This window comes from Chaetodon trifascialis, chromosome 21 (genome assembly GCF_039877785.1).
Source record: "Chaetodon trifascialis isolate fChaTrf1 chromosome 21, fChaTrf1.hap1, whole genome shotgun sequence".
Lineage (NCBI taxonomy): Eukaryota > Metazoa > Chordata > Actinopteri > Chaetodontiformes > Chaetodontidae > Chaetodon > Chaetodon trifascialis.
Genome location: NC_092076.1, coordinates 16,385,938 through 16,410,491, shown reverse-complemented (window position 1 = coordinate 16,410,491; position 24,554 = coordinate 16,385,938). Strand labels below are relative to the sequence as shown.

Below are 24,554 nucleotides of genomic sequence, written 5' to 3'. Positions count from 1 at the left end.
TTTTTTCCTGATTTTCACTAAAAGGCTTCCACAAGTATGTGTTATTTCCAGAAAGATGGTTCTCTGTGGTGGCTCAGAGCGCAGCGTGACTCCTTAAATGGGCAGCGGCAGCCAGTCGGCATTCCTCCAGAGACTTTTTAAACAGTTTAATCAGTTAATTAGAGACTTTCTGTGGAATGGGAAGAAAGCTAGAATAAACATTCACATACCTCCCATTTAGGCCACTTTGGCACTGTCACAGAGGAGAATGCATACCAGTCCAAGGTGTCAGAGCAGGGGTGTTCAATGTCTCACACTGCATTTAGATACAATTAATTAGATAATAGATAAACATATAAGAAAACTTAAATACCAACACATTATCACCAGTCCCCATGTCTACTGTAACAGTAACCCATGCTGACCATGCTGCAGGAACCTGCCTTAGTTTAGATCCATCTGCAACTGGAGAAACACGACATGTGCAGGTTAGAGACCCTTTGATCCACAGGTGTAGAGGTGGGGTGGTAACCCTGTTCAACTGTTTGTACGAATAGACAGAGCAGACTGGTGAGTATGGACGACGGTAGACCGTTTAGGGAAATCCTCACATGGATCGCACAGATATGTGGTCATTGGTCACAGAACATGGACACTTGATTTCATACTGGAGGGTGTGAGGAAACGTACATTCTGGAGGTGGAAATCACCAATCACTTTGCTGAACTGAATCATTTTGTTCATTTCATTCATTCATAGTCACTGACTATGTAGTTCTTTCGCTTATTGAGCAGTAATGCATCACAGTTCAGATTCACTTCAGTGTGTAGGCCATTTAGTGAGCAAATTTGCTTTCCTTTGAAGGTCTCCAACTGGTCGGAGACCCCAGGGTACACCCAGAACATGATATCTAATCTGGCTTTGCAAAGCCTTTGGAATCCCCAGGAGGAGCTAGAAAACACCCGCCCCAGCATGACCTGAGCTGACCTCGATTAATTCATTCATGATATACAGTTTATTAATGCATATACAACATATGAAGGGTGTCTTTAAAGAAGCGTCTCTATTCAGACTTTTTGGAAATATGATTAACTCCAGTATTTTTGGCAGATCACTGTTACTGAAAAATAGAGCCAACTTATCTCCTACTCTGTGATATGAAAAAGATGATGGCCTGTGAGAAACAGTCATCTTTGGAAAATTGGACAGCAGGCCCAGCCATGGCTGACAGCTATTGATTTATCCACCGAGTGAAATTACACTGTGGAGGCAACCAAGCAGCCTGGCCTCAGTTTCTACTGACGCAGAAGTGACTGCAGGGGTGTAGTGTGAAGGTCAGAGGAGGGCGTTTGCCTGCGTGTGTTCGTGTGTATACAGTCAAGACTACCGCAGTCCAAATCAGGTGCAAGACTAAGACTATCAAAATTATTATCGTATACTATAATATTATTGTTAAAGTTAATGAGTTATTCCTGAATGGGTCATATAGTTATCTTAAACTGCATTAACATCAATATCAGCATGTCATTACTAAAGGATCACGGGTTTCTCATCTTCTTCTAAACCAACAGAATAAGTTAATAAGTCATGTGCAATGCTAAATGTTACTGAGTCCTTAATGGGATTCTTGTAACAATCTCAATGTTCATTAGGGATTTTGCAGTATTTACAGTACACCCCTGTAGCCACGTTAGGTGATGCTGGATGAGGATAAAGACCAGCCAGAGATTTTTCACAAACTGGAAACCCCAAAGTTGATTATTAAAGGTGTATAGCAAATATTTTAACACTTTATTCTTTGTAACACTTTTACAAAAATGCTTAAATATGGTATTAACCATTAACAGAGCCATTATTTGCATCCTATAAAGCCTTTATAAAGTGTTAATAAGAAAGTGGAACCAAAACATATATTTTTTTTATGCAACTACTACCCAAAATCTATCATTGATAGACACTATCCTATTTTCAGGTAGTCTGTTTGACAGGTCTCAACCTCTTTGGATTCCTAAGAAATAGAGTCAGATGTGAATACCGGTCATCCTTGGAAAGCTTAAATTGTCCATTTCCTGCAGAAATCTCTGTTTTGTCGTATTTAGTAGAATAAGTCTAGCTTTTAGAAACTTACCTCATTTGCTTTCTTCCAGAGACTCAGATGAGAAGATTAATATCCTCCCCTCTTCCTTTCTCAGCTTTTAGCTTTAGGGATCTGCTCCTATTCAGATCCAAAGTGAGGTCCTGCGCTGATGTTGGGTGATCAGGTCTGTGTGATAGTTCATCACAAAAGTGTTGGATGGGGCTGAGGTCAGGGCTCACTGCAGGACAGTCAACGTCTTCCACACCAAACTGGGAAATCATTTCTTTATGAAATGACTTTATGCATTGTCATGCTGAAACAGGAAAGGGACAAATACAAACTGTTGCCACATAGTTTGAAGCACACTCTGCTGCTGTGCATGCTGTAGCACTGTGGCAGGATTTCCCCTCACTGGAAACAACCCAAGTCCAAACCATGAAAAACAGACCTACAACAAAAGTCCAAATATGAACAGTTTTATATTCAACTAAAATGCTTATATATTTGTTCTACATATTTCTTGAGCAGAGTTGAATGTGCGTAGTTATTAAAGTGTTATCAAAGTGTGACTGTGAGCCTCAAGGACATTACAGTTGCAGCAGAGATCTGTGCACCATCCAGGGGACTGGATCTGGTTTCCTGGTCTGCAGTGAGCTCTGTCTGCAGTCGTGCCACATAGAAGCTGACACTATCTGTCAGCAGTCCCATCAGACACACAGACTCTGAAGTTACACTTTACTTTCATTTGTTTTACTTAGGTTTTACTTGCATACATTTTAACTTGCTGTCACATGCGTGAAGCTGGTTAAAATTGAATTCTGCCTGTCTAGCACACATTAACTTATGCTCTTTGCGTCTCCTGACTGCAGATTTGAGCAATATAATCACAAATGAGCAGTGGTGGAGGAAGTATTGAGACCTAAAAGAGCAATCTTTGATAATTAATTGCTTTATTTTAAAGATGTAACAAAAATGTGATCAGGTAATCCTTGACAATGTAACTATAATCTGTTTACGTATTTTTTCAATTGAATCTGGTCTGATTATAGTTCTGATCTGATTACGTATTCCTGATTACACCTAATCCCTAACTCTCCTACCCTGCAGTTAAATTTAGTTTTTAAGTTGTTGGGTAGTTTAACATTTCAGTGTATTACATTCAAAATGTTGTTTTCAAACCGTTTTCCGCATAAACGCAGTTCATCACTGCAATTAAAATTATGATAATATCAATAATTTCCATGAACTAAAACGAGTACTTCCACTCGGTTTTATTAGAGGCGGTGCATTCAGGTCAAATGGGGCAAACAGGGACGGGTCGAACAGGAAATAGGATAGAGTTTACTTTCATTCATTTGTCGCAGATTTCATCACAAACATCATGCTGTCATCGCGTATTTCCTGGATTTTCGTTTGTGTATAAAAGTTCAGTATTCAGTGTGCTGTAAAACGTTAATTTCGTGAAATCTTGCAATATGAAGTAGCTGATGAATAACAACGGGTCACAGAAAACGTTGGGCCAATTTCATAGTAAGTCGCAGCTTCTTTAAAAAATGTAGTGGTGTTGTTATATCCATCATATTCTTACCAGTATATCATTAAGTTATAGTCGTAATCGCTCTTATAATTCAATACTCCAATGACTTTGAGTGTCATGAATTAGTAGTTAGTCCTCATTAGATTGGATGTTTCCTATTTCAAAATCGAACCTTAAACAATCTTAGAAAATATAGCTTCGCCTACTCTGATTTCAGCCAATTAGAAGACACAGCACTCTAAGCGCCGTCCAATCACAACGCACAATTCCATCTTCCACATAGGGCGCTCCCCAACATGGCTGCTGGGGGACAGTAAATACACAGGAGTACGTTTGTTCTCGAGGATAAAACGTAATTTTAAAAGGATATCAACAACGACCTGAAAATTATGAAAGGTGAGTTCGCAGATTAGTACTCAAAATCGACGGCTTGTGTTGTTATAGCGAATATTGCAACAGTGTAAGTCGAGTTAGGTCGAAGCGGCTGTCAGCATCTGCCTTTGACATCAAGGGAAGGGGACGTATTAGCCGCGATGCAAGCCACTGTTATGGAGAAGACAACATAAACTACTTTACACTGATGTTGTATCCGCTCTTACATTCCGCCCTTAACAAACATGACTTACGATATGTTGTCAAGTTAGAGAAGCATACACATTTGAAAACCTGAACGTTACCTCAGACATCAGGACGTGTCATTTTCGACCTCTTCAGCTTCTCCTGTAATTTCACCCAGTCGTTCACCCAAAATAAAAACGTAGGTTTACTGTGACTCAATGGGCAGCAATTGAAATGCTTTTTATTCTAATGCAGTGTCTTTTCTGACGCCTCCGTGTAGTATTTGTACGTCAAAAGGTTCAAAAAACATTTGACGCTAATTACTTTTGTTGACAGTGAATGCCTCATCATATTTATGATTCAACTAGCATTAAGCACATTTAATGTATGGACGTTATCAGCTTTACTTGGATACGACGTTTACACATGTTGTATCACCTGTCTGACGTCAGCTAAGTATTAACATAAAAATACGCAATTGTCGGAAGTGTCTGCACATTATTCCGGCAACGTCAGTCTTATTTTTATATCCTGTAACTTAAAGAGCAAAACAAATCCATCGAAAGTCCTTTAGCTCGGCTGACAAGGATTAGCTCGCTCAATGTATTCGGCTAGTAGTAAACGTGTCCGTGAACGTACCACTCAGTAGGTGACAGTTGAAAAGAGGCCACGTAGTAGCAGTATCGTTATCAGGTCTGAGAATATCTGCTTTGTAACCACACTTTTATTGGAAATTGATTATTCCAGGTAGAGCTAAACAGAGGACAGTTAGCATCCCGAACAGAAAGTACTGTCTGGACTCGTGTGTCGCTAACAGGCCACAAAACTGGAAGCTGTTACCGGACAAACACCGTACATGACACTGAAGTTGACTTTTCACACCGCGATTGGCCCTTTTCACTGAAGGCAGGTCACAGGAGGAAACGTGTAGGTGTACTCTTGCATGAATGATGGCTAGATTCCATTTAGCTGCTTCAGTTTGAGGGTGCTGCTCATACTGGCTCGCTGTCATGACTTACTGGGACCCTGCATAGTGCAGACCCATGGTTAATGTTATGAGTAACATCTAGAGAGGGCTTTGCACAATTTTGAAATAGGTATTGCTGAAATTCACACCCCATACTGCCCTTCTTTAAGAATATATATGGCTGCTTTTCTTCAGGATTCTTTTCAGCCCTGCTTGACTTTGCCTGCGTTACCTGCACACCTTCACACCCTGCAGTGAGACTGTTTTTGTGCTTCATCTTACTCGAACAGTCTTACTCTGTAGTCAGTGCACCCGCTCACCCTTCGGTCTGTCTGCCTCTTTTCTCCTCTGTTTGGCTGAGCTCTGTCAACTCTTTGCCAATGGAGACTGCTGACTCGGGAGTTCACTGGGCTTTTCATGCAAGAGGAAGCTGCTTATGTGGTCAGAGCGAGTGGTGAGCCTGGTGTCAGTCGATTGAGGGCCTTGGTCTGCATTTCAATAGAGCTATTATGCTAACATGTGGGTGCTCTCGCGGTAGCCCCCAACACCATGTGGCATGACTATGCTAACCTTAACGAAGCAGCTTGAACTGATGTGGTAAATGTAAGGATATTTAACAATCAGTGTGTTAATTAAGCATGCCCTGCATTGTCCTGCAATATAGGCCAGTTGACTTATGTCATTTGTCATTCGTCCACAGAGCTTTACATGAATGTGATGAAGAGGATCCCTCTGTCGCACCTGAGCAACAATTAAATCTCCAAGCAAAAACCCTGTATCCCACAGTCCCCCGCTTCTCTCTGCTGGTCCGTGCAGGTGTGGGTGTGACTCGTGTCACACTGGCAGAGGAGGCGGGGAAGGAGGTGTTGCCAGGTGGGGGACCAAGGCTGCACCTGCCCGCCTTCTCCATCTACCTCTGGCCAAATTTGACCCACTCGATCCGCAGCTTCCACAGGTAGCGAGCTGAGAGCGGTCCAGTCGGTGCCTCGGGCTCACGTCGTCCAGCTTGGGACATTGCAGAGTGGCACTGACAGGGCTCTGCCGAGTGGCGCTGGCTGGTTGAAGAGCAGAGCATGTGGAGTGGTTGTGGTTGCCATGGAGCAGCAGGATAAGAAGCAGGTGAGTTTGGTTGCGAAGATGAGCATCTGCCTGCGCTACGCAACCGTCCCAGAGGTGGAGGCTTGTTTACTGAACAGATATGGCTTCAGGGATTTACACTGAGGGGAGTGCTTTGCTATGTTGCAACATTTTAGGTTCATGCTTTTTTGTGGTACTCTTCTGGGGAAAATGTACTTCATTTCTGAAATTTTTATTTAGCCCCTGTGTGTAATTTGGGCCTGTCTCAGATGAGTGTTGATAATCATGAGAGTAGAGCTTGAACAGTTAGTCAATTGATTGGTAGAATGAAGGGGAAATGAATTGGCTGCTATCCTGTTTGATCAATTAATTGTTGGCAATTTTTCAAGGAAAAATGTTGTAACATTTACTGATTTCAGCTGTTTTTCTTTCTCACATGTGACATCAAATTGAATATCCTCAGGCCTCGGACCTTCGTCGGTTTGACAGACAGGCTGAGGATTGGGTTGGGCTCTGAGAAATTTCAAAGATTAATTGATTCATTTAGAAAATAATCCTCAGATGTCACTTGAGATCACACCGTGAAACATACATGCAGGCAGAGATTTTAGAGCCTTGGAGACCAAAGATGAGCATCATTAGAAATGCAGAATCAAGAATTTTGGTCCACATTTTGCAGTGTGACTGCTTCTACAGCCAGTGTCTACAGCCAGCCTGAATCAGTATCTGATATGAGATTACATTGTGCCAGTGACCTGCAGTGAAATGGAGTTGCCAGCAGGGAATCTGAAATCCAGTCACATTGAAGGTTTTGAAAAGGTGTGTCAGTCCTTTTTGGTTGCACAAAGAAAGGCTCTTCATCATGCCGTAACGGTTAAATTGTTTAACTTGGAAACTATGATGAGGTAAAGACACAGTTCAATAATAATTCAGATTATTTTTGATGGTTTGTTAGTGACAGTAGAGTGACAGGAAATGAGAGGAGAGTGAGGGGGCCATGATATGCACCCCGGGCCTCGGTGGGAGACCTTTACGGTTCGTGGTCTGCACCTAAACCCCTTCCACTGCCATTTTTTTCATTTTACATCCTAATTTTGTAAGTTTGGCTCTAGTTTAAATAATGAATGGTCATCATCACTCATCAAGTTCATTTCTGACATCAGGGAATGCGTCAACTTGGCTGTAAAGTCAGACGGTTTTAAAGTTCTAAACAAGCCAAACGTATAGTCAGGTTATCTGAACTGCTTTATGTGGAGGTAAAACTGACAGCCTGACACCTGCAGTGTGGGCAAACTGTGTGTGCATCCAACTGTGGTAAAGATCTCCATGTGCTTCAACAAACTGGGTCGTAAGACCACATCTAAAGTCAAGGTGTTTGTAGCTGTTCTGAGAGCGGTGCATGCAGTCTGCCATCGTAGAGAGGGCCGAGACGCAATGAACTGTTCAAATGGCCGTCATGATGTGCACCTGGTGCTGTGCACTGTTTTACATGCATAAAGCAACAGACTTAGCTGTGTAAAGAATGAAAATGGAGAGTTCGAGAGAAGTTCAACCCTGCCTCCTTTCACTCCTCCACATACCTGGACAGTCAGTGCTTGCTGTGGGCGTGGATGTGAGATTGTTGGTTTCAGAAATAGTCAGAGAGCCTCATTGATCCCACCACAGAAACAAGGCTTCAAACACTGGTTCAGATTCCAAGAGCACTTTGTCTAAAGCATGCTGTAATGGGTAATCATTTCACTGTCAGCTGTCTGCAGATGGTCCACATTGTTAAGTACAGCAACGCTTTTAAGTCCCATCCTGACATTTTCAGTTATTGCTGTGCAAAGGGTCAAAAGATCAAACGACTGTAGTTAAACATTTCACATTTCACAACAGGGTACTGCTGGGTCAACATAACACATGCAGGAGCGGGAAAACATGGCTGCCACTCGCCCGCCTGTTGCTCAACGCGCTCAGAGAAGAGCTTTTCACCTCTTCTATCTTTGCATTCTCACGTATGTGCTGTGTTCTCCAATCATTAACTCAGAGCGGTGCAGTCAGGAGCATGCCCTCATTCTGAAGGACGTCACAGACGGACACACAGACGAACTGAAATTGAATTTCGACGGACAGAACTGACTCTCTGGCCGGTGGAATTTAAGTGATACAACTGTGTGTTTTTAGTGCCCGCCCACTCAAATTTTGCCCCAGTCATATCACAGCACAGGGCCCCCTGGAAGGTCTAAACTATGCAGAAAATCAGTTATCAGGACATGGCAGGCTTAATAACAGAATCACCTCTCTGTACAATACAGTTCAGTCCAAAAAGCACCAAATACTACGCCCCCGTTTAAAGACCGTATCAAAGCCAAGATTTCACAAAATGCAGCTGATTCCAAGCAAACTAATGAGAAACAAACAGAATGAGTTGATGTTTTGTCTGACATAATGCCTAACACTGGCACAGTGTGATGATTTTATACGTGTTTTGCTATAAACACTCATTATAAGGTCCATTTAGTGGCTGTTCTGGAGCTTTTGATTGTGTCAGCACAGTCGTCCTCAGCAGATTGAGCCTTGAAAATGTAAAAAAAAAATCTAAGACTTCTTCTCTATGTTGCCTTAATTCAGAATCTTAAGTCCTGTTCACAGAGTGATATTGTGGTTATGATTTCAACCATATCAACCAATTCTCTCCATTTTTTGTTCCCGTCTTCTCTACGAACACAAACCCCTCCATCACTGAAAAATATGCTTGTTGGCAAGTGTGGAAAATAGCCAAAGCAGGGTTACACAGGGCAGGTTGGCATTGTTCCTCTCATCAAAAGAGCCTCTTTCCCCCCCCCCCACCCAATCCTACCCCCCTGTGTAGTCAGGGTTTTGTTGCTCAGTGTCCCAGCCAGCTGCTGAACTGCGTTGAACTGAATGAGGCTCAGCTCATGCCAGAGAGGCCGCCAGACTTGGTGTTTTTGAATTAAAGTCCAGTTGGCAGCGTGCACTGAGGCTGGGCTCTGTTGTCTGCTGCCCAGTGACGAGGGAAATTTGGGTGAGGTTTTGCAGCATCTCCAGGTCTCTCCTAACTGCAGACATGAGCAGGCTCCCTCTCCAGTTAATTCATATCTTGAGAACTGGTTTCTGAAATGTAACCATTCTTGTCACGTAGCACAGCTATCGTTAGAGACTGCCCTTGTAGCCCGGCAGCGGCGATACAGATTTTAGTGAAGCAGAGCAGAGGAGAGCAGAGCAGGGCTGTCATGGTGTTGAAGATGCGAGAAAAGATCTGCCTCAGGAAGAAGAGCAGCGTAAGTTGTCTGTGGCTTGTTTGTGTCAGTCAGTTTGTGGCTTGTTTGTGTGAGCGACAGCGTCAGTCGGATGTGCTGTAGTTAAGGCATGTCTTTTGGAGGCAGTAGTAATGTTTGCGTTGGTATAATGCCCCTGATTTGCTGGTGATCATCCAAGGTTAAGCTAGATCCTTCTCAGGATGTAGGCGTGCTCCGCTTTACTAAGGCTCCTTGTGTCTCTGCGTGTTTACGTCTGTCTGGAGGATTTTTGTTGAGGCTTTGTTACTCTGGGAAAACGGGGAGATATTTATAGCTCGGCTGTGTGGGATGTGGAGCTTGAAAGCTGAACCCTGTGTGTTTAAGTGTGTGTGAGCTTTCATATTTGTCTATGTCTTTCTGTTCGTGCGTGCGCAGGCCTCTGCAAACGCACACATCCTCGCGGTGACACGGGGAGTGGGAAAGGTTACTTTCCCTTCCTCTATTATAAACATGTCCTTTTCTTTTTTTATGCAGCTATTTTGTTTAAGCATGCACTAAAACTGCATAATATGAAGAAACAGTTAGAATGTGTTGGACACTGTGAAGGCATCGGGATACTCCAAGTGAAGCATTTGACAAAAAATCAATCGACAGCCGTTTATCAAATGCCAAACATACTCTGGCTCGAGCTTCTCAGTAGAATTGGTTGCTTTTCTTTGTTTTATATCATTGTTAATTGGATATATTATTATAGATATATGTGGTCTTGTGAAAGCTGCTTGTTGGGCACCGACACGCCGCCAAAGAGTGTTAGCACGTTTGCTTTTTTGTAATTATGATATGCCTTGCAGGTCAGATCAAACCGTCTTGCAGCTGTATCCTGTATTTATTTATTTTTTTAATTTTTTTACCAGGAATATTTCTGGCATATTTAAGTCTCTCCTGTCATAATGTCCGGTGAAAGTCTTTCCTGAGTTAGATTCTGAAAATATTCCAGCTCCAGAAGCTGTTTTCCGCTGCTTCTTGGGTGTCCGCCCTCTCTCTTGCTTCTCTCCTTATTCGGTGAATTAAGAGTTTATTTCAGCCCAATCAGAATTGATGATGATTGTTGGAACAGTGAAAAGATGAACAGAAAGGGTTTCGGTGAGTTTTAGTCCGTTTTGAATGAAGTGTGCTTTAGATTGATAAAATCAGTGTTTCTGTGAATGGAGTCTGGTGGCTGTGGTGAGAGCAAACAGCTGTTTCTGGTTAAGTGACAACAGATCTGACTCTGCAAGGATCCTTTCCATAATGTTGTCAGACACTTAATATAACAATCTGAGCCTGTCAGCAGCAAAAACAAAGACTTTTAGTGGATGTATACTGCTGGGTAGATGGATAGATATCATCCTGAGATCACCAGACCACACACTCTCTTCTGCTTGGCTGTACCTCAGAGCCTACATGTCTGTAGAGAACATGCTTGCTTCACTGCTGACAACCCTCAGGGTTATTGACAGTAATTTAAAAGCTCTGAATTCAGTTTTCTCAAAAGAAAGAGGTCGTTCAGTCCTTTTTTAAGTCAGCACCACGAGATCTGCAGCCAATACTGATACTACTGCTGGCTACACTATCTCAGAGGCTCTTCAGCTCAGAGTAGCTTTCATAAATTACCTTTAATTGCTTAATGAATTGGGAGCTAACCTTGCATTTTATGCGGCTTACTGTATCAGTGTGGAAGGTTGCATTCATTTAACTAATTATACCATTGGAAATGATTGTTATATACTGCTGGGATGCAGTGAAATAATGTAATATAATAAAGATTAATTCAAGGTTATGTCATCCCTTCTGGTTTTCCTCCATGCTTTCACACTGGCACCATGAACCAGGTATTAAATTGCATTCAATGCAATTTAATACAATCAATCAAGCCTCAATCTTAAAAAGCCTCAAATTTAACTTGATGGTTTGTGTCAGGGGCCCAGGGCACAGAACAATGATGTTCAACTTAAAATCTACAAACAAATAATTTGATCAAGTCTTCAAATTGTGAAGACTGGCAGTTATGGTAATCGTGTCAAAGTTGGAGGAATGGTGGTGAAAGTCTGTGTTGTTGCAGGTGGAGAATGCCGTGACTCTGGGCCTATCGACTGGCCAGGCTCTGGTGAAGCTCCGGGACCAGCTCAGCAGCCTGCTGGAGCAGCACCAAAGAGGTGCCCGCAGGCGAGCCTCTGCACAGGTACACACACACATTCACACATGCACATTTCTATCAGTGCTCTTTAATTAAGTACAGTCACTCCTTAACCTTTAATCCTCACCCTGACCTAAAATACCATTTATTGTCAACGGAACCCTAAACCCAAAAGAGCAAAGTCAGATAAGATTTAACTTTTGCCGTCGTCACCTCTTGGTGAAGATGTTTGGTCCTTATAAGCATGAAAACACACAGAAAGCGATGTGTTCCACATGGCCCTGATCCATCCACTAATAGCAACACAGTTCCTTAATCGTTCTTTAAATACACGTCACATGTTCGATGCCTTACGTAACACCCCGCACGGCGCTTCCCTCATGCCTCGTGTTGTCTTTTCATGTTTTCATAGGAACAGTGGGTGAATAGCTTTCTTTACCATGGCAACCGTCACTCCTGTCTCCATTGGCCGGGAGCTGCCCTCACTCTCCTGGTGGTGCTGGGACTCCTCTGTTGCCATGGCAGCCAGCCAGAGGGCAGGTAGGTGAACCGTCCTGTTGTGGAACATCTATGATCCTGAGGGTGCACCATCAGACCTTTAGCATTTTTATTTATTATTGTATTATATTATTATACCAGACTCAGAAGGCTTGGCTCTGGGTATAGTTATCGTTACTTGTGTGTAAAAACACAAGATCCATAACAGCGCCCCCTACTATAGAACAGCGAAACGTTGACTGCTGAAGTCTCTCCTCAGTGGCGGCAGAAGTTGTTAATTCTGTCAAATAAAAAGAACAAGCTAAGAAGGTCTCTGCTTCCCTCTCAGTATGGACAGTTTTGCTCAACTACGAGTCCGCTTCATTTCATTATTCTCCAGAAAATTAATCAACATGTTGAAGATGAACAGAAGTGAGAAATGGTGACTAATCAGCAGCAACACAAACACCAGCTGCGGCCGTGCTGCTGTGTGCCAAGGCGATCTCACACTCGCCTGACTGTTCGTCTTTCTCACACACAGTTTGATTAAACGAGTACACTGACTGGCTACTTCAAACACCCATTTGGTTTGAATTTGGATGCGTTTGCTGTGATTGTGAAAGTGATGCATTCTCAGCGAGCATGTTAGAAATGTTTTGCAAAGCTTCAAATGAACTTTTCCTCCATCAAGCAATTCATGATGATTGAGGAAAATGTCTCTAATTGTGCTGGACCTGTTTGAGACTGAATTCCTGTGTAACCCGTCCTTTCCACCTCCACAGCTCTGGTATCGAGCTGATGAACGCCGCAGCTCTCCTTCTCCTCTTCCTGTTGAACCTGCTGCTGGTTGGACGTCAGGAGAGGCTGAAGAGGAGTGAGATGGTCCGCCGCCTCAAGGGCATCATCACACAGCTCAGTGGTGAGTCAGGCTCGTTGACTGGCAACTGGAAATGTAAAGGATTTGTACTTCCTGTACGAGATAATCTCTGTTTATTTATGCTTGGGGAAGTTACTCCTCCTCACATAACTTGTTTTCATCTCATTTGTGGGCATGACTGCAATGAGATTGGCTGCAGCTACCGTGCTGATCTGTTGTTTGTTAGTTGACTTGTCAACTTTAGCATCCAAAAAACTACAGTTCTCTTAGAAATACTGTGTACTTTGATTACCTTTTGATGGCCTTGCGAGAAAGAACTTGTAATCACAGAATTAACATGAATGACGCCAATAATTTTCTTTAATTGAAACCCGATCAGACAACATAAGCTACTGAAGCCCTGATATGTGGTACCAAACCACAGTCCGTTATGATGCACTGCTGGACCTTGCGTGGTAATGAATTTTGATATCTATCCCTCAGCAGGGGATGTTGAAGTAAATGTGAATAGTCTCTTAGTGAAATGGGTGACTGTATAATTAAGTCTCAACTGCAGGGGCGTCTGGGGTCGAGCTGTGAGAGTGCTGTCATGGCTGGTTGAGGCGTCTTTAAATTGATTGACATCAGTGAGATTAAGCTCATGGCAGCTATCGCACAGCTCTGGATACAGCAGCTGTCAAAAATGCCCCGCTGCTCTCTGTTTACTCTCTGGAAGGTTTTCTTCATGCGTGGTGTTGGAAGCAAGTGAACCGTGGAGCAGCACAAACAAATAAATACCAGCCACCAGCACCCTCACTCAAGTCGTTTTTCAGTCTTTAGCACTGAATGTTTGGACAGTGATACTAGACTGTCGCATGCTGCATCTAAAGCACCGACCAGATTCTGACAGAACTGAGAGGTGATGCATCAAACTACGGCAGCGTGCATTTTCAGAGTGACACTAATCAGTGTACATGAAATCATCCCCACGTTCACGCTCTCTCACCCTGCGCCTCGCTTTCTTTGCCTGTTACTCCAGACCATCTGTCAGGGTGTGTGGGCGACGTTCGATGGTCTCCATCTCTGTACCCCGATCTGTACACGCCCACATCCCCATCGTGGTCCCTTCACTGGACCTACCGTGACTCCCATTTGGTGAACCTGCCTGTCAGTCTGCTGGTGGAAGGAGACGTCATTGCTCTGAGACCGGGCCAAGAGGCGTTTGCGTCTCTCCGAGGCATTAAGGTGAGTGAGTGTGTGTAGATACACATATATGAATATACGCATATTGAATTTTGATTTATGAAATCTAAATCCTACAAATAAAAGTCCTGACACTCGTGATCCTGCAGCTGACTTCATAGCCTCGAACGGTTGCCACCTTGGCGGACTGAAAACGTGCTATTCTCAGCCCTGCCGCCAAGTAAATAATTCATGCTGACTGCTGAGGTAAATAGTTACATATGAAACAGTCAAAATTTCCACTAAGCCAGGCAGTCTCACAATGTGAAAAAACCAGCTGCACAAGCAAGAAAAAGCAAACCCAGGGTTACATTTTATTATATTTCTTTCAGTAAATATTACAGATATGTATGGATATCAGCAGATATCAGCACAGTGCTGTGGTGGGGGAGATACGGCAGAGGGGACTGTTAAGTTAAATATGGAACCCACAGAGCTCACAAGGCGTTCAAGTGATCATGTGAGAAAGGATAGCTTTCATATTTCGCAAGTGACCTGCAGACATTGAGAAACGCCATGTGTGTTCGCTAAGGACGTAGCACAGTGAGTCTGGAAACGCAGGCTGCTCATGAAGTTACTATTGTAATTTGAGTTTATGGTACAATGTGTAAGATATAGCCAGAATTTTAGTTAAAAACATTCAAAAAATGAGCTCTACCTAATCAGGTAACAGCAGCTAGTAGCTACAGCCGAGGACAGCTGCAGCAGAGCGTGCAGTGAAGAGCAGTTAGCGTTTACTCCGGTGATGCGCTGCCTCACGCTGTGTTTGCTGTGTGGCTGTTTTGATGCTAATTAAGAAACACAGGGGCCTCATTGTGTGGGATCAACCTGAACACATACTTCCATGGATGAGACGTTCACATATCCTCTCATATGATTTCTTGAGTCTGCAGGCGCAGACAGTGCAAGCAGAGCACAGGCATCACATTCATCTCTTTCCCTTGTTGTGCCACGTAATCGGTCCAGCTCTTTACAGCTTGTATAAGATGGGTGTTTAGAGCATTTTCCCATTCAGTAAGTGATTGATGGAAACACGAGTGAACTGCAGTTTGTTGTTTATGGACCTGGTGTATTCCTTCTGCCCTTTAATCAAGTGCTTGGTGTTAGATAGAGATGTAGATGCAGGAGCCATCTTGGGAAGAAGCTGCCCTGTGTCATTGCAGTCCTCCAAACTGTCATCCCAGACCCTCCAAACACCCTGAACCATAAACGTTTGCCCAATAAGACTGTTGATCCCTTAGCACAGAGTCACCCGTTCAACCTAAACAGCTTCATCTGTTTCTCTCTCCTCAGGATGATGAGCACATTGTGTTGGAGCCAGGAGATTTATTCCCTCCATTCTCCCCTCCTCCTTCCCCACGGGCCAATGAGAAGAGAGGACCCCAGAGCCCCCAGCAACATCGTCTCTTCAGAGTGGTCCGGACACCTGTGCTGGACATAGTCAGGTGGGAACTTGTCCGCATCAGGCCTGACAATTAAGCACTTGTCTTTGCCACTTAGAGTAGATCAGGGCTTTATGCACACAGGGAACCATCCAAACCTTAACAAGAAATGTTTTCACATAAACATTTTCTTTATTTGTCTGTAATGGTAAACTGCAGGGACATAACAGCCCTTGTAATCCAGAACATCCATATATAATGCCTCAAATGAGCAGCACAAATTCACTCATCACACAGATAGATTATCTGTAGTGTGTGGCACACACTGTATATGTTGCAATGTTCAGCTCTGTATACCACAAACCATGATGGCAAGCACCTTATGTGTTATCAGCTCCTTATGAGGAAGACACAAAAAACAGTGTACGGAATGATAATAAACTTAATTCACAGAGCACTTATCAAAACAAAGAATAAAGTGCTACAAAGCAAGGAGACTAATGCATTAACTTGAATGAAAATAATGTGTTTCTCCCTCATTTTTTTTTAATTTTCAACAGGAACAGTTTGGAGTTGGCGTTGACTCGGCCAATCACAGTGCTCGATAATGAGAGGTTTACAGTGCAGTCGGTTATCACCAAGCTCGTCTGTCCTGTTGTGCTGGTGAGCAGTGAAGGAGGAGTTTCTGAATCGTCTCTGCAGTGTGTTTGGGATCATGAGTCACCTCATTGGTGTCTTTCTGCTCTCTCCCTGTAGGTGGCGTTCCTGCTCGTGAACACCGTCCGCTATTTTTGTGACGCGCCCAGCCTCACCCCCGCCTGCTACAATTTCTTTCAGCTTCAGGTATAATCATTTCAAACTATGAACATGCAGTTTTTCAATCAGTTCAGAGTTTATTGGAAATAAACGTTGCAAACTCGTATTCGCAGGTGATGGGGGTTCTGCCCATCTTGCCCTTGCTCTTCCCTGTCATGTGGGTGCTGCTGAATGCCTTCGGGGAGGCGCGGGTCCTCGCCGAGTTCAGCCGCGCATCACCAGCTGGTCTGGTGAGGGACACACACACACACACACACACACACACACACACACACACACACACACACACACACGTGCACACCCACATGCACACAGTTATAACTTTGTGATGTGCACTGGCAGAAAAGACAGCTTTAGTTACTAACATGGAGGATTGTGTTCTATGTCTTAACTCATCTACACACACACACACACACACACACACACACACACACACACACACACACACACACACACACACACACACACACACACACTATAGGGTTAGACTGGTATCTTGATTTGATTCCACAAGGTCGACACCAACAGTGGCGTCCTGACGTGCTTTAATTGCATATTAAACACATTAATTTATAAATGTTATGTAGGTGTCTCATGGAAAGACTCTAATCTGCTTCATATGTCCACTGGCTGTATTTCAGCAGCTGTCTTCTTAGTGTAAACTGTACTTACAGAGGAGATCTTGTAGTTTTGTTTTGTCACATTGTCAATACGTTTTTGTTGTTATTATTATTATTATTATTATTTTTTATTTTATTTTTTTTCTTTTGTTTTTTTTTACTCAGATTGTCTGATTTGGTCATTTTTCCTTGATATTTGTGCCTTTACCATGGATAAGTATTGATTGCGTTTATTGTTGATGTACGATCGGGAGGCTGCTTTTATTTTGAAAATTTACCATATTCTCTTCACCGTTGTGGTTTCTCACTTCCTGTGCATCGTCCGTCTTCTGGGACGCTTCTGAAACAGACGGAACATGCAGAGTGGAATTCATTGTTCAAGCACTACACACTGCAATATTTGTATATGGTCTCATTAAATCAGCAGTAAATACTCAAAGGACTACATATTGGATTACAGTAGAAACGCCACCAACATAGAACCTTGAACCGGACTAATAATGACTGTGATCTGAATAGTCGTGACCAATCACATGTTCTCTGCTCATGAACATCGTTGAAGTAAACAGAAGTACTACTTTTTCTATGATATTTTAATGCTTCACTGATGTGAAGCTTCAGAATCCTAAAGACAGTAAAAGAGCTGCTCAGCTCACATGCCAGTGGACATTGAATCACACTCTGCGGGACAGTTCAGATGCCATATACAGTGTGATCTGGAAGTATTTGGACAAACCATATTTGGCTCTGTGCTCTTGGTCTTTGCATTCATGAAATGATGATGGGGCAAAATATTTATTCTCAGCTTTCTGGATGTTTAAAGACTAGACCCCAGTAAAGTCAAGGGACTTGCAGTCCCCTTAACTTTAACTCAGAAGAACGGTCAAAATCAAAACAACAGTGTTTGAGCTGGAGTACAGAGACAAAAAGACAAAACTTTTTGTTGTCCAAATGCTTACTGACTGCACAGTATGCTGTTTCAGACATTTTCCATGCTGCCTTTGGTACCATTGATTAGGTACAATGATAGTGATGTTAAAAGCCATATCAGTCTAACCTGAACACACACACACACACACACACACACACACACACACACACACACACACACACACACACACACAGAGGAGACGCAGCCAGGGTCTCCCTCTGTGTTTTAACTAGACTCTTCTCTTGCCCCAGCTTGCTAAGTTCTCTGAGGACACTCTAAGCAGCTACACCGAAGTGGTTTCCTCCCAGGTATAACCTCTCGCTGTCTCACTCCTCCCTCTCGTCCTCCACTCGCTTGGCTCCCAACTCCACCTGAACCCGCCTGTCTTCACTCGCTGTCCTCGCCCTTTCCAACTCCCTCTCTGGAACCCACGTACACAGCTCTCGCTCCCCTCCCCCACTCCCTCCCCCTTCAATCTCATGACATCTTTGATTTGTCCACCGTGGAAATCTTTATGGACATCTTCTGATTCAGATCACCTCTCAGACTCTCCGTGTGTTCACTATCCTTTTTTTTTTTTTTAATTCGAGCACTTTGCTTTCTGTTTTGTATTCATCTTGCACGACATGTTATTTTCTCTCCTTTGACTCTTTGGTGTTGGTCACTCTTCATCTGTGGATTATCAGTCAACACGTCTTGACCGAGCACCTTTGGATGTAAGTTTACGCTCAAATGCCTCCAGTCGTCTTTGACATGTTATCTCAGCAGTCAGTTCTGTCTCTTTAAGATCATTATCTCACCTCATGGATACAGCGCCTTTTCACACAACCTCTCACCGATCCTGACCAATCACAATCACTGTCCTCCATTGTTGCCAGGCTGTGATCCCACAGGGAAAACGAAGCAAATCAGTAGACTGGCACCGATCTGATTTTCTAAAACCATCAGTGTTTTGTCTCTGGCTTTGGTATTGCTCCAGATGAACACACATCAAGTGTTAGACACAGGGAAGAGATCATCCTGAGAGGGACTTTCACTCCAACCTGTGCCTGACCTCTACCTCTGCTTGTCTGCCTGCACTGCATGACTGGAAATCAGCCCCGATATGTCCCTGTGCTGTTAATTCTTTAGGGTTTTCTCTCCACGTGTCCTTCCTTATCTCCTTTGGAATCGCAGTGAAAACATTTTGGACTCGGGCGCAGCTTTAGATGCTGGTTCAAATCTGTATTTGGCAGATCAGGTGGTAATAGACACTGCACTGTTTGTTATTGTTTTAAAATGCCAGCATTGGGAATGCTTTTGTTTTACTTGCAAACTTCGTCCCTGCCGGACACTGACTGGACTCTGTGAGCCAATCACATCCAACATGCTCCTTATCGGTGCCTGTTGCAGTACTCATGGTCGTGGCGTTAACATTCTTCGCCATCATCTGGATGGTTCGTTTTACCTTATTTGTAACACCAGTTGCACTTACTTAAAGTGAATTACAGCCTTGAGTGATTGGGGGATGTTACAGTGTGGTGTGACATTGATATTTGTGCAGTATATTATATTTTTCCCTCCTGATACAATAAGAGTGATCAAAGTGATGTCTGTATATCCATGTTTACTGTACAAACAGCTGTTGGAGCAGCTAGTAGCTTCCTGTTAGACCCCTATTGTACCAGCCCTTGGCCAGAGAGCCAGAAAATTCATTTTGGATGCTGCCCGATAAAGAGAGGAGGCAAGGAAGGCCAAGTGATTGTTCACAGTTTGTCCCTTGCTGAACCAGTCATCATGGATTTCATCAGAAAAGAATCAAAATCTGCATGGATGTTTTTTTTTTTTGGATCACTCACAGAATGCTGCGGCTTGCACTGGGCTTCACCTCCTCGCCTTGGGCCACTAGCATTGTAGCATAGACGCTTTGTCCTTTTTCTTTCTTTATATCACAGAGCTGATTAAGATTTATTTGATCTTTTAGCTGCTTTGATGCTTTTACTATGCTGAGCTGTTAAATCAGTTTGCTTCCTCCTTGTTGATGAAAGCTTGTTTTTAAAAGCTGTATCACTTTATTTATGACAGTCTTATTACTTTTGGATGCCATTTTGGTCATTTGTACGTATTGACACACATCTCAATCCTCTCGTATGTGGCAGAAGCAGTTTTCTAACTTAATCTATATGTATGTGCCTGTGTGTGCACGTGTGTGTGTGCTCATGTGTGCAGGAGATGCTGCGTTGTGTGTGGAGACACCTGGTCGGCGTCCTGAAGGGAGAGTCTCCCACACTCTGTTATACTTCCAGCCTTTTACACACTCTGGGATCAGTCACTGTGAGTATCACAGGGCGAAGTGATTTGGGAAAGATATGTAATTACAATTGTGATTATTTTCTGTAATTTTAACTCCAGGTCCTGATCTGATGAAAGGCTGCAGTGCTTTGTTTTTAAGGGCTCCTTCAAGCCTGATATCTAGAGAAAAGTTAGCTTTCAGTAAACTCACTGTAGCTAGTGTTTTATAGAAAAAAGGACAAGTTTTGATATCTGTTTCCCAGAATGACAGCACAGACTGTCCCTGCAAGCGTCCCTGCAAGAACACATGATTGTGTAAAGGATATTAATACATGAGCTCGAGAACACTTTGTAAAACCGTTGTAAAACCTCATTTGCAGATTATTTAATTATTTTTTATTTAGGTTTTATTTAGTATCCCAGCTTTTTTGGAATAGGGCTTGTTGTTACTGGTGGAGTCTGCCATTCCTGTTCTGGATTCATTTGCATGAGGCACTGACAGGAAATGATACAATATGTAATTCAGCGTTGCTCTTTGTAATTTGATCTCATTGATATCAGCCTCACTCTTTACTGTTCACTCTCCTACAGCTGTATCAGAGCTCCATGAAGCAATGCTAACTCAACATTTCCATCTGCTGCTAGTTCATCTGGTGAAACACATGGTAGCTTTTATTGAGAAGCGTGTTTTGTGTGTACGTAGGTGCTGTGCTGTGTGGACAAGCAGGGCATCCTGTCGTGGCCTAACCCCAGTCCAGAGACTGTGCTGTTCTTCAGTGGGCGGGTGGAGCCTCCTCACAACAGCCAGGATGACCTCAGAGATGACCTGTCCGTCAACTCCTACTGTCGAATGGAGACAGATGATGACAGGGATGAGGTGTGTGTGAGGCAGTTTTCAGCCTCAGTAACAGCCTGGCTATGTTGTGGAATTTGAAGGCCAGATGTGCAACCCACAACAGTCCAGAAATAGTCAAATTCAGCTGTCTGAGAAAAAGTGCTCAAAAGGATCTGCAGGAGTCAGGGTCCGAGATGCAAACACTTTATTGCCGCGGCAGCAAAGGGAGAGAAATCCAGAAACACACAGGGTGTACATCTGAAGAAGTCTCTGACCTGCAATGGTCAGTGCTCTATCTTTTATACAGTTCTACTGAAGGTATTCCCCGCCCTTGGGGCATCTTTTCTTTTTTCTAGGCTCTTCTATTTTTTTACACCATTAGGTACTTTTTGGCTGCTATCTCCTCTTTTCTCCTCTCTATTCCTCCAATTATACACCATTAGTTTTTGATTGTCATGGGCTCTGTTTTTTAAAAATAACATCAAATTACATTTTATTATCATGATTGCATGTAAGCATAAGGACACATCACATAGAAAATGCTTTAAAAATATAGTAAAGTATATTAAATCATCCCAAACCATTATTCGTTAACACACAGTAAATCATAGTTGTGATTATAAGACCATTTAGTTCTTTCAAGATTATAACAAATGTTAAACATGGATTAAATACAGTAAGGTTATGTAAGGACACGCAGGGTTATATTAGGTCACAATCATCCTGGTCTGAAACTGGTCAGAACCGGCTAAAACACCTGCAAGGCCATGGAAAGCACCAAAGATTTATGGTCCAGGTGTCCTGCCCTCGCAATGTTGGCTGCATGGTGTCTTGCAGCTCATTATCGTCGCTGCACAGCAACCTCCCTTCTTATCTTTGCACTGGCATCTTGGCCTTTCATGTGCTCTTCCTTCACTTAAGCAAACAGCAATTATTTTTTACTATCATATCAGGCTTGCACAGAGCTACTCTTATCATATCAAACTTCATAGAGCTGCTACTATTGTTTACCATTAGCTTACAGTGTTACACTTGATTCTTCACATATTGATTCTTCACATATTAATTCTTCACGTATCAAATAGAAAAATTATACTACATCTATAATGATAATTATGGTTAGGATGCAGTCTATTATTTTTAAAAGAAGCTGAAATTTGGCTACTCATCACCTGATAATGCACAGTGTTGTATCCACTCCTGACTAGTTGTGACCACTGTACAGGCCCAGGAGGTGGAGGCTCTGCTCTGTCTACCAACCGAATCCTCCATCCAGCTGGGGGAGGGGCCCGAGCCCAGCGAGACGTCACACGACACCGCCCGCTCTTCTGACAATCTGCGGCTTCTGCGCTCCTGCCAGTCTGCGCACACTCGCACCAAACACCACTCTGGATCCAACGTGAGCTTCAGCCACGACACAGAGGGAGGCGAGGACGACCAGGCCCAGGTAAAAACTGGACCTGAGACTTCTGAAGTGTGTGAAGATTTGACTTCACGATTTATGCCGCGTTGTGATGTTGTATTTTCATTCCTGTCCCATATGTGTTCAGGACTTTGGGATGGGCTGCCCAGACGCTGAGGCCGAGGACTTTGTGTGCGACTACCACCTGGAGATGCTGAGCCTGTCGCAGGACCAGCAGAACCCGGCCAGCATCCAGTTCGATGACCTCTCCTGGCAGTGCCACCTGCCCTCCCTCAAGCCGCTGGGCCTCAACATCATGCTGAACCTCTGCAACGCCAGTGTCACTGAGCAGCTCTGCCGCTTCTCCGACCACCTGTCCAACCTGGCTCTGCAGGAGAGCCACGGCACCGTGCTGCCCGTCTACGTCCCCTGGGGGCTCTGCGAGCTCTCCAGGCTCATAGGTGAGCATGGAATGTTATTTAGGGCTTTCTATACAGCTTGATGGGTTTTCTTTTTGGGTCATATGAGAACACATGATGTCCAGTTCACTGGTGACAAGAGGCACCATTCGCCATCAGTTGCGTCATGTTCTCTGTAGGTTAGGGGGTCAGGTGGGGGCCACTTTTTTCATCACCCTGATGATATCACAAGGCTATCTCCATTAGTTTTGATTGGGGAAAAAAGGCATGACTACTCTTGTGACCTTCATCAAACAAAGACAAAAACTCTTGTCTTTTGTGTGTGTGTGTCTGCGTGTGTGTGTATCAGGGTTCACTCCTGGTGCCAGGGAGCTGTTCAAACAGGAGAACCACTTGGCTCTGTACCAGCTGCCGTCTGGAGAGAAGACCAAGGAGTTCACTTCCCGCCGTCTGCATTACTTCACCAAACGCCAGCCTCCCATCTCCCACCTGATCTCCCTCTTCGTACGGGACTCCTCCTCCAGTGAGTTTGCACACACTTCAATGATAATATTAGCAAACTCTTCTTTTCTTTTATGTACTTGTCACACTTTGCTGTGTTAATTGTTCGTCTGTGTCTTCCTTTTGCCCAATTGACCCCGTCTGTCGTGGCGCTGCTATCACAGATAACGTCCAGATGCTGTCACATGGCTCGGCCGACCTCATCCTGGAGGCCTGCACTGACTTCTGGGATGGAACAGATATCTATCCCCTCTCAGGCTCAGACAGGTGCAGCATCTGTCACACTCATCATTTTCACTTCATCCAAATCTCTAACAGTCTTTCCATCTGTAACTCGTATTCTTTTGTTTCTCCTGTCACAGGAAGAAGGTTTTAGATTTCTACCAGCGTGCCTGTCTGTCCGGCAACTGCTCAGCGTTTGCCTACAAACCCATGCAAGTATCATTGTCCAGCCAACTGAATGGGAAGTGTGTGGAGCTTGCCCCCGGTCCGTGCCTCTTCTCCGGAGTTGAGCTGCCCTCCACCACCCCCATCAAACACAACTCCTGCAGGAACAGCTGGAGCTCCGACGGTATGAGTTAGTGATAATAATGATACAAATAATAATAATGACAATAATAATAATACAGCGTTTCCTTTCATTGTCCCTGTCATGTCTGCAGAGGGTATAGGTGAGGGTGTGGAGCGTGAGGACTGTGTTCAGGCCCTCAGTGGGCAGATCTTCATGGGCATGGTGTCGTCCCAGTACCAGGCAAGGCTGGACACAGTCCGGCTCATCGACGCACTGGTCACAGCTTGTATCCGGTTTGTTTACTTTTCCATGGAGGATGAGCTCCGCAGCAAGGTGAACACACTCAAGCTCATATGAACATTTGATTGTATCAAGTTAGTTATCCAAAATGGTATAGGTATGATACTGCTCCCAGGACATGAAATGGACCTTTTAATCTGTTGTCTCTTATCCCATTTACACCTGGAATAAAATGAGATCTATATCTGGATATGTTGTCCGGATGAGAAACGATCCAATCTTACCTTTGTGTTTAAACTGTGTATATTTAATGCATTCTCATTATCCACAGTGTGAGCCAGACTACCTCCAGATGTAGCCTTGCAGATCCAATCACATAATAACAACAGCGCATTTACACCTCGCATTAGCGTGTCCTCTTCCTTATCTGGATGACAT

General features: G+C 43.7%; 1 protein-coding gene across 3 annotated transcripts in view; it reads left to right on the top strand.

Moving 5' to 3' along the window:
• The first annotated feature begins 3,848 nt into the window (after positions 1-3,848).
• The window catches only part of tmem94 (transmembrane protein 94), a 29,715-nt gene continuing 9,009 nt past the window's right edge, over positions 3,849-24,554 (top strand). Inside the window, exons 1-19 of one of the 3 annotated variants that reach the window (XM_070990084.1) lie at positions 3,849-3,989; positions 5,819-6,237; positions 11,539-11,658; positions 12,026-12,153; positions 12,873-13,009; positions 13,986-14,191; positions 15,482-15,633; positions 16,131-16,233; positions 16,327-16,413; positions 16,500-16,616; positions 18,189-18,245; positions 20,146-20,250; positions 20,912-21,085; positions 22,269-22,490; positions 22,594-22,906; positions 23,214-23,387; positions 23,530-23,632; positions 23,728-23,936; positions 24,028-24,209. In XM_070990084.1, coding sequence (XP_070846185.1) covers positions 6,214-6,237; positions 11,539-11,658; positions 12,026-12,153; positions 12,873-13,009; positions 13,986-14,191; positions 15,482-15,633; positions 16,131-16,233; positions 16,327-16,413; positions 16,500-16,616; positions 18,189-18,245; positions 20,146-20,250; positions 20,912-21,085; positions 22,269-22,490; positions 22,594-22,906; positions 23,214-23,387; positions 23,530-23,632; positions 23,728-23,936; positions 24,028-24,209 — 2,613 coding nt within the window. In that variant the 5' untranslated portion in view covers positions 3,849-3,989; positions 5,819-6,213. Of the gene's footprint in view, positions 3,990-5,818; positions 6,238-11,538; positions 11,659-12,025; positions 12,154-12,872; positions 13,010-13,985; positions 14,192-15,481; positions 15,634-16,130; positions 16,234-16,326; positions 16,414-16,499; positions 16,617-18,188; positions 18,246-18,623; positions 18,654-20,145; positions 20,251-20,911; positions 21,086-22,268; positions 22,491-22,593; positions 22,907-23,213; positions 23,388-23,529; positions 23,633-23,727; positions 23,937-24,027; positions 24,210-24,554 lie in introns of those variants that run through there. The other 2 variants (XM_070990086.1, XM_070990085.1) reach the window with 2 other exon arrangements.